The sequence below is a fragment of the Neltuma alba genome, unplaced genomic scaffold (assembly GCF_004799145.2).
Source record: "Neltuma alba isolate B1F8T4 unplaced genomic scaffold, ASM479914v2 tig00012763_pilon, whole genome shotgun sequence".
Taxonomy (NCBI): Eukaryota; Viridiplantae; Streptophyta; class Magnoliopsida; order Fabales; family Fabaceae; genus Neltuma; species Neltuma alba.
The window spans coordinates 688,293-701,912 of record NW_021637174.1 but is presented as its reverse complement, the minus strand read 5'-3'; the positions used below and the strand labels follow the sequence as shown (position 1 = coordinate 701,912).

Genomic DNA, 13,620 nt, shown 5'->3' with positions numbered 1-13,620 from the left:
AGTTAAGATTTTGATAGTTATCCTTCCTTTATTTCTTAATATAATAGTTAGATAACTAATATATAAAAATTAAAAAAATTAGTAGCCTTCGTTTAATTTGAATCCAATTCCTACCATTTTGGATTTTGCTTCAAAGAGAATATGAGGACTCTCTAGTTTATGCGTATGAGTGTAATGGCTCCCTTAATAGTGATTTGTTTGGTGAAAACAACATGCTAACATTTGATAATTAGCTTGGATTTAAAAAAAAAAATCACCCGTATTATTACGGACATCTAACACATTTCTCACGCATAATTAATTTTCTTTCCTATTTTTCTTTTCGCTCATTAGGTTTGCATCGTATTTTTAGGTGCGACACTTGTCTTATATGAAATTTATAGAAAAAATTTTAATTTTTATAAAACGATACTTGTCCTATATATTGTTTGTTCATATCTAAATAATTTATTTATACTCATTGTGCACATGAAACATTTACTAAGAAAAGTACTGGAATTTTCAAGCATGGAAAGATTCCTCAACAACATCGACCAAGAGGAACCCGTCAGATTCTCACCGGAGCAACTTGGCCAAATCACAAACAACAACACCACTGTTCTGGGGTCTGGTGCTTTTGGAGAGGTTTGTAAAAGTGAATTGTCAAATGGACAGCAAGTTGCAGTGAAAGTTCTCAAAAGTTTGGATCCTGGGACAGAAGAGCAATTCAAAGCAGAAGTTAGCACTATTGGAAGAACTTACCATATCAATGTAGTTACGCTTTATGACTTCTGCTCCCACCGTGACAAGAGAGCTCTTATATACGAGTTTGTGCAAAATGGGTCTCTCAACAACTTATTATTTGGCAGTCTGAGCACAGAAATCCAGTGTGGGAAGCTTCATGAGATTGCAATTGGAACAGCAAAAAGAATTGACTACTCACATGAAGAGTGTCAACAAAGAGTCATTCTTTACGCTATTAAACCGGAGAATATACTTCTGGGCCTGAACTTGGAACCACAAGTTGCAGACTTTGGTCTTCCAGTCTGTCTAGTAAATAAGCCTTTTTAACCCGTCCTATCAGGTCCGCATAACCAGTCCAAAATCTTCTCACCCTCCTCATCAATTCCAATTCGATGACCCTCTTCTGTTTTTTTTTTTTGTGAATGAAACTGAATAACAATTCTCGAAACAACAAAATAAGAGAGAGCAAGAACCTATCGTTCATCAACCTCTACCTGTTGGATAAGAGGGGGAGGATAATAAAAAAGCCAAAAATTCCCTTCTAACCTATGAGAAAGTTTTGCTAAACTATCGGCAATGGTCATGTCCTCTCTTGGTACATGAGAAACTATGACCTGCCAATCCCTGTTAATCAACAACCTAACATCATCAATAATGTCCTTGAAAGGATGGTCATTATTGCATCCTCTAAGAGCAAAATTGATTGCAGCTATACAATCAGAAAATAAAATAATTTTCCTTCATTACATAATATTGGCACCATCTGTCAATGCTCATGCATATAAAAGTGGTACGTGAACCGTAATTCATGGTGTTTGATTCCACAATATAAAAGTAGTACACAAGAGTATGACAGTATAAAATCAACGATTGCGGCTGGGAATATTATTTCTTCATTACATGTATTGGCACCATCTGTCAATGCTCTTGCATGAAAATAGTCACACTTTTACGGATGTGGGCTGTCTTAAAAGGTACTACCTGCGATCCTTAATATAAGACCCCGTTTGACTTTTGTGTTAGTCCTAAATATGAGACTCCAATCTATTTTGTCTATCATATTTATTTAATTTTTTTCAAGATAGTTCTTCTAATAATTATAGTTTTAGCTAACATACTTGATTAGTAAGGATATTTTAGGAAAGACAACACTTATTTATTACAAATAACTTACTTAACTTCTTTTCTTAATTTTTTCAAATTAGTCAGGCTCTTATAATTAGGACCGAAGGTGGTAGCTAGTATTGATTTACTTTGGTTGTTTATTGCTAGAATTGGATCTAAAGAAATAGAAAAGGACGCAAGATTCTTATATTTGAGGAACCTGAAACTTACTCCGTTTGGCATATAAAAAACACTGTATAACAGTGTTCAAGTATGCTCAGGTAAATTAGAATTTTGTACGAAAATTGAAGTATACTTAAGTAACTTGGAATATATTTGAGCAAATTCCAATGTGATGAAAAAAATTCAAATTTTTTTGAGCAAATTCGAATTTAATAAAAAGAATTTGAATTTGCTGCATCAAATTCGAGTTTGCTTGCTCATTTTATTATCATATTAAAGTTTAAATTTTATCGAACATAACTTTACAAATAAGAACTTTTTTATGAGAATAATATTTATATTTTTTATGAGAATGGTATTTATATTTATATATTTTTTCATATTCAAATTGAGTATTTCTTTCTTTAATATATTTTATTTACACTTTTTTATTTAATTTTTTAATTTATTTTTAATCATTTAATATCTATAATGATTTTTATATTTATATTGAACATCCATGTTTATTTAAATTATAATTTATTAAAATTTTTAATAATATTATTATTCTGTCAGATTAAAAAGCACTTTTATATTTATATTGAATATTCATATTTATTACAAGTGGAGGGCTTGGTATTTCCTCTTTTAAATTTTTTTAATAATACTAAATTATTTTATTAAGGGCAATATGATTAATTTGGTTTATTTTTTCATTTTTTCATCCAGCTAAATATAAATTTTTCATTGAATCAATTTTAGTTTCTAGTAAACATTCACTTAGCTGGAAATTTTTTTTCCTCTTTCTTTCAATTCATTTTATTCCAATCTATTTTTAAAACCAAACGGGCCTTTATGATCTGTCTTGTGGATCCCTAGACGTTTTATGGAAAAAATTAAAATGCATGACAACCAGTCGAAATAAAAAGTGTGAGGAAATTACTAATGAAATTACCTAATAAAATTAAATGAGTATGCCAGAGAAATATCGACCTATGGGAGAAACTTTTGTCACAGTTCGCAAATTGTATATAAATTCATTAAAAAAAAAAAGGATGCCTGAAGAAGTTGGACTCTGAGGTGGAACCTCCAATACATAGTATGACAATAGATTGCGCCTAAACGGATACCTTTCCTAAAATGAATCCATTCATTGTTTAAAAAAGTTATGGTGGTTCAAGCGTCAAGTATACGCTATTTCTCAAATTATTTTGTGATGTGTATTTTTTCATCCTAAATTATTTCCTGGTGCATCAGCTTAAATTATAAAGTGTAAAATTGGACTAAAAAATATTTTAAAATACTAGATGTATCTGAAAAAAAATATTTCAAGGTACTAGATAAATCACAAAATGCTTCTGAATATTAGATTAGATATACCTGAAAAAATATTTTAGGGCGCTAGATGCACAATTTCTATTTGAAAAGAAAACAATGAGATCCAATGATAAACTTTATTTGTACGGAAGATTCATCCCAAATTCTGAATAATTAGTTTATTTTACGCCTTTTTGATGTGCTTGAACGTGGTTATAGAGTCAATAGAGATTAATTCAATTAGTAACGATTTGGCCTATAATTTAATTTATAAGATTTTGAGTGAAATATAGGTACCTTTAAAAGCACTCTTTTGACTTAAAAGCACATCTTAACTCTAATAAGCTCTTATAATTTAAGCATTTAACTCACTGGAACTTTATATGGAAAAAAATAGCATTCCTTCTATTCTTATTTATAAGAGACTTTTTTTTTTGAAAAGGTATGTTCTTTTTTATAAAAGACATTTTAAAATTTACCCTCAATTAATTATATGTTTCTCTCTCTCTTTTTTCACTCATTCTTTCTCCCACCCACATTTTCCATGAATAAGGGTGCTTTTGAAAAATAAATTATATCTGTTTTACATATTTATTACTTTTAACTAATTTTAGCTAACCTTTTGATCAATATGATTTGATGAATCATCTTTTACAGAATGAAACAGAGAGAGCGGTGGATAATAACTACTAGGTTTACGTATTCTAATGAGCTATTACTGCTCTGCTAGCAAGAGGAAGATGATGAGAAATGAAATTTCCTTATTTCCGTTTTTTTTTAACAGAAATTTTAGCTAAGTGTACAGACTCAATCTAAGCTGGAGAGCTCGATCCAACTCTTCCTAGATCGTACCATCTCCATGCAAAACACGTTATGGGGCTGTACAGAAAAACGCGTTTACGGGGCCCTAATCGTCAGATGCTCGTATCCACCATCATGTTACCGTAGGGGTTTTATGTTTACATCTCATACACCTCTGTCCATTGGCTTGCTCTTTTCCGCCATTATTTATTCATTCATTCTAAGTTTCCAGTTTTAAGAATAAAGATTATTTTAGTTTCGAGTCTCCTGCGTCGTTCATTAATTAACTCAAGCAAAGATTTTCCAATGCCGTATTTTCCTCCGTCTGGTTCTTGTGTGGCATGGTCAACGGCTGGGTCTATTGGTATGAAGCTACTACTCTCTTCATTCATGGTTTATTTTATGCTTATATTTTGAACTGAGGAGTATAAACGCATAAGGCAATTGCCCGTGGGTCCCCACGGCCTTGCTTCAAAGCTCAAAATGATTAAAACTAAGCATTTACAGAGATAATCTTGATTTTTCAGAATTTTTCTTTTTAATTTAGAATCACCTGTTTTAGTTTTCTTTGATCTTCTTGTTCCATTTTGATTTTCAGTCACAGCGGTGGTGGTTATAGCCATTATAGCAATAGCATATGCCGTTACTAAGTGCATGAAGAAAGCACCAACAACCCAGATTTCAACAACAGATCATGACAATAACATGCATTCTTCAAACAACAAGGAAATAGTGTTAGTAAAACCGCCAGATTCAGATTCACAGGTACTGGAGTTTGCAACCGTGGAAAGATTCCTCAACAACATCAACCGAGAGAAACCCATCAGATTCTCACCTGAGCAAATTGAAGAAATCACAGACAACTACACCACTGTTCTGGGGTCTGGTGCTTTTGGGGAGGTTTATAAAGGTGAATTGTCCAATGGACAGCAAGTTGCAGTGAAAGTTCTCAACAGTTTGGATCTTGGCGCAGAAGAGCAATTCAAAGCAGAAGTTAGCACTATTGGAAGAACTTACCATATCAATGTAGTTATGCTATATGGCTTCTGCTTCCACCGTGAAAAGAGAGCTCTTATATACGAGTTTGTGCAAAATGGGTCTCTCAACAACTTATTATTTGGCACTCTGAACACAGAAATCCAGTTTGGGAAGCTTCATGAGATTGCAATTGGAACAGCAAAAGGAATTGCCTACTTACATGAAGAGTGTCAACAAAGAATCATTCATTACGATATTAAACCAGAGAATATACTTCTGGGCCAGAACTTGGAACCAAAAGTTGCAGATTTTGGTCTTGCAAAACATTGTAGCAGAGAAAGCAGCCGCGTGAATATGTCTCAGTTCAGAGGAACAAGAGGGTATGCTGCACCAGAATTATGGAAGTGTTATCCTGTGAATCATAAGTGTGATGTTTATAGTTTTGGCATTGTCCTCTTTGAGATTGTAGGGAGAAGAAGGCATTTTGATTGTGGCTACAGTGAATCACAACAATGGCTTCCAAAATGGACATGGGAGATGTTTGAGAATAATGAACTACCAATGATGATTTCGCTGTTTGGGATTGAAAAAGAGAAAGACAGGGAAAAAGCCAAGAGAATGTTAATGGTGGGCCTTTGGTGTGTTCAATATTTGCCCACTGATAGGCCTCTTATGAGTAATGTGGTGAAGATGTTGGAAGGTGATATAGAAATCGCTGCCCCGCCATTTCCCTTTCAGAACTTGGGGGCTGCTAAACCAAGTTTTACACCAAAGGGAACCGATGCAGATTCAGATGCTTCTTATTCAGTAGTGGCAGAACCTTCTGATGAGCAATGCAGTTCTAAACCGGTGCAAAATATATATACCGTATAGAAAAATCTACACAGACGTATGTCACTTTGTATTAGTATGTTACGTTACAAGATGATGGGAAGTTTCTTTATTAACTTCTACTTCATGAGTTGTAGAATCTTCTCAGCAATTCAATTCTCAACCAGTGCAAAATACAACGTAGAAAAATCTACACAGTCGCATGTTATGTTACGTTGTGTTAGTATGGTTCAAGGTGATGAGAAGTTTCTTTTCTAACATTTACTTATTAAAATATTCTGAGTCTGTCCAAGAAAGGGGGAAAAAAATTCGTGGTGTGACAGACTGACAGTATCATTGCTTATCCTCATGATTGATAAGCACAGATATGGACCATCCGATTTTAAACTGGGTTCCAGCCCATGCCATGCGCAGTGTAACGCCTTTGACAAAGACTTTGTCTTTCTTGGTCGGAAAATATGTCGTTGTAGGTAATGCCTGGTCTTCGCTCTTCACAGGCTCTTCACAGGCGGGAACTCTACTAGAGGAGAACAGCAGACCAAGAAGTTGACGGGTTTTAGGCTTCGCCCCCCAAACTACAAGTCGTTTTGACCTTTTTAAAGAATTCGCAAGTCCTTGTGAAGAGAGATGACTGGTCTCTATCAACAAAAAGAGATGACAGGGATACTTTAGCAACTGGAACTCTCAGTCTCTCATACACTAAGCTAGAAATAGTTAAAGACTAAAAGCATCATAACTTTCTTAATTAAACATTTTTTATGTTCATTCTTTTAGCATGCATCATTTTTCTATTTTAACTTTTGATATATGTACATTATTCTTAAAATTAAAATATGAATATATGAAAATGCTCAATTGAAAATTATTACAGGAAAATTTTAAAAAAAATACTTGTTAAATTTCAAAATATCAAATCAGAAATTATTACAAAAATATGTTGTTATTTACTTTTCAAGTTTGCTCAATTGCTATTAAAGTGTAGTAAATAAGAGAAAAAATAATAATAACAAATAATGAGGGAGAGGTATTTTTATAATTAAAAGTAAAATAAAAATATACTAATTGATGAAAAAGGGCATTTTCCTCTATTATTTTTATTTTTTAAGCCTTCATGCTTTTCTCGCATTTGACAATAATGTCATCAAGTATTCAAGTTGCAATTTTTACTTCAACGGCCCCCAGTGTGTCATCTTCCCTAGTAAAGACAGTTACAGTATGTCTTGGTGTAATGTTCCAAGATTCTTCTGAATGCTTTCTTCCTACTTTGAACTTTCGTCAGAGCCGCCTGTTTCGAGTACTTTTCCCACAACATTCATTCACTATCCCCAGTTTCAAAGGAACTGTTACTTCTGATCAATATAAGACCCTCCTGATCATCATCTTCGCACTCTTTTCTCATCTGGGTTTGAGTTTCATAAACCACAAATCACATTTTCTCCGATCGACTTTCCTTCATTAATTCCCAGAAAAGTCTCAGGTACGGTTCTTCTCATCAACGTCAGCTCACCAAAACTTCAAAGCATAGTCCTTTTATTTCCTTTAATTTCTGATTACTGATTAATTATATATGCTTAAGATCCGATCCATCTGGATTTTGACCATCGCTAAGTATTATGTGTTCCATGGTAGATTTAACGGCACGACAATCCGAGTGAGAAACACAACACTCCAGGTTCAATGGACAGGGTGCCAATTGTTTGGTGGCAACTAGATCAGTCATGCCATCTCTATGGAGGGAAGGCAGTCGCACTATTATCGCGCTTAAGATTTAGAGCCTTTTAATTGTTCCTGGTTAAAAAAGAAGAAGAACTTTTTAGATTCAGTTGTTACTATTAGTCCACTTCATTCTTAATTTAAATTTATCTTTCTTTCTTTTTTTGGGTTAGACTCAGCACCAAGTAGTCTTTTCATTTATATTTTAATGACATGTTGATAAATGTTCTGGGTACTCAATTAACAATTTGATGATTTCAGATCTTCTGTATATTTTTTTGGTGTGCGGCTTATTGTGGTGCCCACGTGGTGCCCACGTTTTGTAATGGGTGAGGGCGGTTTGGTCTTTTCTTCTAAGAAAATAATCCCAATTTAGTCTGCTGGTACCAAAACGGGATTTGTGAAATTCGGCAGACGTTTTTGGGCTTCTGGAGTTAGAGGTGCATTTTTATGTATATGTAATTGATTGATTCGGAGTGCACTTAATTTCCAGCCCAATTCTATCGCTCTAATTAGACTGGGTCTTTTTTTTTTTTTTTTGTGTGTGTTTAAACTTTATCATTCAATTCAATTCAAGCAACATACGGTATTAATTTAAATGCAAATTACTTCAAATATCAGTATGGATATAATCAACAGGGGTAAAATAGAACTCATCTTAATTATTTTGGATCTCATTCTACATGTGTCTTTTTAATTCTTCATTTCTTTTTTTTCATTCATTGGTTAATTAACTCACTTAAAAGAATTTCAAATTTTTTAATGCGAATTGAAGTGACTTGAAATCGAATAAGAAATGGTTTGAGTAATAAAAAGATATAAATTTAAACTAAATTTAAACAACTCTGCGTCAAATTCTTGAGACTTAAGTAAGTCATCTAGACGCGATATTTTAACGAAGAACATCTTTTCTTGAGGTGGAATCTTCCCATGGTTAATTAAGAGTATATGAGTTGTTGAAAGTTTTATTTTCGTCACTTGATTATGTTGGATGCATTGTTTCCTGGGTGTGGATACCTTAACATTGTTTTGCTGTTGAACTTTTAGCAAAGTAAAACGTTAGGGAAAATTGGTATATAACTTTAAAAAATTAAAAAAAACATGTTTCTTATTTTACAAGAATTCAATTATTAAAAATTGATCACAGTAAAAAGACAAAAATTTTGCTAATAACAGTTATTAAATAAATAAATAAATAAAGCAAGAACAACTTCACCACTATGGCACTATGCCCGTCAAGAGATGAAAGGTGAGGCAACCATGTACAAATCCAAAAAATTTGAAGTACCAGATTTATTCATATATATCACATGTAACAAAAATTAACACCATAAAATATGAACGTCCCATGTAAGGCACAAATTCTGGTTAATTTCCGTAAGTCATACGTTATAGAATATTGTTGCCTTATCATGGCGCCAAAATATTCTCAGTAGTCTAGTAGTCTCCATGCTCTCATATTCAAAGAAAATAGAAAAACCTCCATAAAAACAAAACAAAAAACAAAAGCCTACCCTCTGTTGAATGAGTCGCTTCATCTACAAACGCGTTTTACGTGAAACTTTGCCTTTTGCCTGGATATAGTGGCCGGCAGATTCTTATTTGTTTCGAAGTCCATAGTACTCCTTATTTTGCATCCACACTTCAATGGCCTTGGCTCCTGAAACTTCACTTTGAATTTTCGCCTCCTAGTTCACAAATATGGCTTCTGGTGTTGTGGTAGGAATTGCTGTTGTTGGCTTCATGGGTAGGACTTAGACCTATGATTTGCTTCTTTGCCGTGTGATTTTCCGTATTTAATTTTTTCCTGTTGTTTCTTGTTATGACTTGTAACTGAGATAATTCTTACCCCATCGCAGTAATTCTGACTGCGATTTTTTGGAGCGCAACTATGTCTTGTTACCTTCGTCGGTCCCAGGTTATTGCACACCAAGAATTTCTGACTTACACTATGTACAAGTTTCTGCATGAAATGGAAAGGGAAAAGCCAATCAGGTTCACCTCACATGTTCTGATGCTTGCAACTAACAATTATTCCAACATGTTGGGTTCAGGTGGTTTTGGATCAGTCTATAAAGGGACTTTCAGTGATGGAACCATCGTGGCTGTGAAGGTTTTGAATGGGAGCTCAGACAAGAGAATGGAGGAGCAGTTCATGGCAGAAGTAGGCACAATTGGAAGAGTTCATCATGTCAATCTACTTCGCCTCTATGGATTTTGCATAGAAGGGAATATAAGGGCACTAGTTTATGAGTTCATGGGCAACGGCTCACTTGACAAGTATCTATTTAAGGAAAACCAGAGGTTGGAATTTAAAAAACTTCATGAGATTGCAGTTGGAACAGCCAAAGGAATTTCTTATTTGCATGAAGAATGCCAACAGAGAATTGTCCACTATGACATAAAACCAGAAAACATCCTCTTGGACGACAACTTCTATCCTAAAGTTGCAGACTTTGGTTTGGCCAAGCTTTGTAACAGAGAAAATACTCATATCACCATGACCGGAGGTAGAGGGACTCCCGGTTATGCTGCTCCGGAGCTCTGGATGCCATTTCCAGTAACTTACAAGTGTGATGTTTACAGCTTTGGAATGTTGTTATTCGAAATCATAGGTAGGAGAAGGAATCTTGATGTTAACCTTACAGAAGAAAGTAAAGAGTGGTTTCCAAGATGGGTTTGGATCAAATTTGATAATGGAGAACTTAATGAAATGATAAGAGTTTGTGGAATAGAGGAGGAAGATAAAGAGATGGCAGAAAGAATGGTTAAGATAGCTCTTTGGTGTGTTCAGTATAAACCTCAACTGAGGCTTATGATGAGTGTTGTGGTGAAAATGTTGGAGGGTTCAGAAGAAATCCCAGAACCTGTGAATCCTTTTCAGCACTTCATGGATGGAAGTTATTCTGTAGAATCGGTTCAGGCAACACAGACTGATACTAGTTTTGCTTCTGGTTCTTCAATTACAGCATCTAAACCTAGCACTGTGAATGCTACTCCTATCATGAGTAAGTATGAGATCCAAATAGCCTCTAGCCAGGATTAACACAAATGCGAGTAAAGCCTTGCGATAAATTATTTTCTTTCATGATTTGCTATTCTGTTGGATCTACTCTGTTCCTAAAAGAAATAGTTTATTTACCCCTCCCCCCCGGCCCCGAATTTTTCAGAAGGAAACTTTGATGAATTCAATGTACATGAAACAAAGAAGAAGCTTTATATTTAAAAGGCAATAGATTGGACTCAAACAGTAATATCACGCACCATCTATCTTACATCACTCAAAGGTTCCATTTCTAGGTGCTTGACTTGAACATTGTCAAAACATGCTTCTTTGCAGGGTGTATGTATGGCTATATCAACGCAAATGTTAATTTGAGTGAAAACTGTGAAGTTTTGTTTTTAATGCAAAAGAATGTACTACCTCTTGTCCTTAATATAAGACCTTATTTGATTTTTATTTTAATTCTAAATATAAGACCCAAACCCACTCTGTCTCTCATATTTATACATTTTTTCCAATGTAGTCCTTATAACAATGATAATTCTAACCAATATCTTAATTAGTAAGGATATTTTAGGAAAGACAACACCTATTTATTACAAATAACTAACTTAACTTCTTTTCTTAATCTCCTCAAATTAGTCAACTAGCTCTTATAATTAGGACCAGAGGTAATATAAACTCAAGGTACAAAGATTCAAACATTCAGCTACCAAGGAATTAGAGTGCAGTTTAATTATGTTTATACCAAGCCTATAGATTTTTTTTACAATAAAAAGAGTTACAAACGAGAGAACAAATTAGATTGCGCGTGTTTATTGTCAGGTTTGATTATATGAAATTGACTCGAATGGCTCACACATAATGACTTAGTTTTCAATTTAGTTCTATCACTCTAATCACGGTAAAAAGCAAAAAAATTTGTTAATAGCAGTTAATAAATTGAGGAAAACAAAAAAAGCAAGAGCAGTTTCACCTCTCCATCCATAAAAGAGATGACAGGGGAGGCAAACATACAGCAACAGAGTTTTACCATACTAGGTCGAGTCGGCTACATAGATCATCATATGATTATAAAATGTGAACGTCCCATGTAAGGCACAAATTAGGGTTAATTTCCGTGAGTCATACGTTACGAAATACTGTTGCTTTATCATGCATGGCGCCAGAATATTCTCAGTCTAGGAGTCTCCATGGTCGCACATTCAAAGAACATAGAAAAAGCTCCCATTCCAGTGGGTCATAAGAATAAATACATTGTTGCCTTATCATGCTTTGTGTGTCTTATGACCTACAGAAGAGACATTTTAAGAATTGCACAACAATCACTCGGCAAAAATGTGAAAGGGGAAAGAAATTGCGAGTGCTCCTCCCTTGTTTGGTGAGATCCAAGTAGATTCCAGCCCAACTTACTTAGCAAAAGCCATTTTCCCTTTAGATGGCATATACATCTTCCCATGCTTTAATTTAGACTTTAGCTTCTGCATTATATATCTTATGGATCCACATCTTATTTCTGGTGTGAGAGATATATATTTCATGCAGCTTTAACTTTTAAATTTTATTTGTTGTTGAACTTTGTACGGTAACCAAAAAATGATATCAATGAATTTGACACACGTACGACGAGGAAACAGAGAGTGTAACTGCACAAGGAATGGAAAAACAAAGGACGTACCCTTACAGACTGTAAGACCAGAAAATGTGTTTTTTTTTTGGGTACAGGTATTTCTAATACAATCTTATTCAAGGCACTGTTCGAACCTTAGTTTATCATATTGTAAGGGACTACTATTTTTCACTAGACCCAATCCCGACCGTACCAGAAAATGTGTTTAGATCATAACTAACATAACTGTGAAAGGAGTTGTGATCCAAAAAAAGCGAAAGGACCGAAAGGCGAAAGGAGTTGTTACTGCAGCAATGGGTTTGTTCGGACCGCTGGATTCAATCAGAATGAACGGCAGATATCATCATCTTAATTTCTGCAAAAAAAAATTCTAATTGTTAGAAATTTCACAACGCACCGTTTTATGACGTGCCTTCCCTTTTTTTTCTCACGCAGTTTGCGTTATATATAAAAATGATTCAGTCATTAGAGACATGTCACCTTAGTGAGCTTCCGGAATCTAATTTATATAAACTTTTTTTCACAAAAAAAAATGATCTGCCCAGATTTTTCTATTTTGAGGCTGATTGGCTCTATATGCAGCTAAGATTTAAAGCTTTTATTTTAAAAGCTAAAATTACAAGTACTTGCTCCAATTATAGGAGATAGTTAACGTTTAAATTTAACTTGACACTTGATAGCCACTATTAATAAAATAAAAAAAACATCAAACTTCAATTTGAACGTGCTAAAATAGCAGCATCCTTTGCTCTCATAGAAATGCATATATATAAAAGATTGATGGAAGTTTAATGAAAATGATTAAATTGAAAAATGAAAATTATAAAAAACCATATAACAATTGGACATAGCACAGTATATTCACCTGGTCCTTAATATTGGATCTAATTATTGAATTGATTTTTATACTAAATAAAAGACTTATTTCTGATATTTATCTTTTTTTTTTATAAATTATCCCTATAGATACTTCATCAATCATAATCAAGTAGAAGAAGGAGGAAAGATATTAAGAAAAATAATTATAATGTTTAAAAAAATCATCATATTTTTTATAATTAACTAACTTACTTAACTTTCTTAATTTAATCAAATTAATTAAATAGATCTTATATTAAGGATCGGAACAGTATATAGTTATTTTGTGGCGGCAAGAACTTTGACCGAATCAATTATTGTGGGCTTTGTTATAATAGCTTTCATTTGGATCGCCAGTCCTTATCATCCTCTACTTAGTTAAAAACTTTGATAGTTATACTTTTTCCGTTTTTTAATATAAAAATTAAATAACTAATTTATAAAAATTAAAAAAAATTGATTAAATAATTAGTCGTAATAAATGGGTGTTGTATTTTTT

The 13,620-nt window shown here is 33.6% G+C and overlaps 3 protein-coding genes across 3 annotated transcripts; all 3 read left to right on the top strand.

Annotated features, from left to right (window-relative positions):
- Window positions 1-507: 507 nt before the first annotated feature.
- Window positions 508-1,050, top strand: LOC114730747 (LEAF RUST 10 DISEASE-RESISTANCE LOCUS RECEPTOR-LIKE PROTEIN KINASE-like 2.4). Its single transcript, XM_028917854.1, has one exon. It carries the CDS (start codon window positions 508-510, stop codon window positions 1,048-1,050), a length of 543 nt encoding a protein of 180 aa, XP_028773687.1.
- A 3,363-nt stretch (window positions 1,051-4,413) lies between these two features.
- On the top strand, window positions 4,414-6,440 carry LOC114730746 (LEAF RUST 10 DISEASE-RESISTANCE LOCUS RECEPTOR-LIKE PROTEIN KINASE-like 2.2). Its single transcript, XM_028917853.1, has 3 exons — window positions 4,414-4,471; window positions 4,706-5,934; window positions 6,387-6,440. Exons 1-3 carry the CDS (start codon window positions 4,414-4,416, stop codon window positions 6,438-6,440), a joined length of 1,341 nt encoding a protein of 446 aa, XP_028773686.1.
- Window positions 6,441-9,283: 2,843 nt separating this feature from the next.
- Window positions 9,284-10,737, top strand: LOC114730705 (rust resistance kinase Lr10-like). Its single transcript, XM_028917815.1, has 2 exons — window positions 9,284-9,376; window positions 9,489-10,737. Exons 1-2 carry the CDS (start codon window positions 9,331-9,333, stop codon window positions 10,673-10,675), a joined length of 1,233 nt encoding a protein of 410 aa, XP_028773648.1. The 5' UTR covers window positions 9,284-9,330; the 3' UTR covers window positions 10,676-10,737.
- The last annotated feature ends 2,883 nt before the right edge of the window (window positions 10,738-13,620 follow it).

Bases quoted from the DNA above. Each gene is read 5' to 3' on its own strand.
- LOC114730746 (XM_028917853.1), top strand. From the start codon at position 4,414: ATGCCGTATTTTCCTCCGTCTGGTTCTTGTGTGGCATGGTCAACGGCT. The intron at 4,472-4,705 runs GTATGAAGCTAC...TTTGATTTTCAG, and splicing joins GTCAACGGCTGGGTCTATTG to TCACAGCGGTGGTGGTTATA. The intron at 5,935-6,386 runs GTGCAAAATATA...ATGTCGTTGTAG, and splicing joins AGCAATGCAGTTCTAAACCG to GTAATGCCTGGTCTTCGCTC.
- LOC114730705 (XM_028917815.1), top strand. From the start codon at position 9,331: ATGGCTTCTGGTGTTGTGGTAGGAATTGCTGTTGTTGGCTTCATGG. The intron at 9,377-9,488 runs GTAGGACTTAGA...ACCCCATCGCAG, and splicing joins TGCTGTTGTTGGCTTCATGG to TAATTCTGACTGCGATTTTT.
- LOC114730747 (XM_028917854.1), top strand. From the start codon at position 508: ATGGAAAGATTCCTCAACAACATCGACCAAGAGGAACCCGTCAGATTC.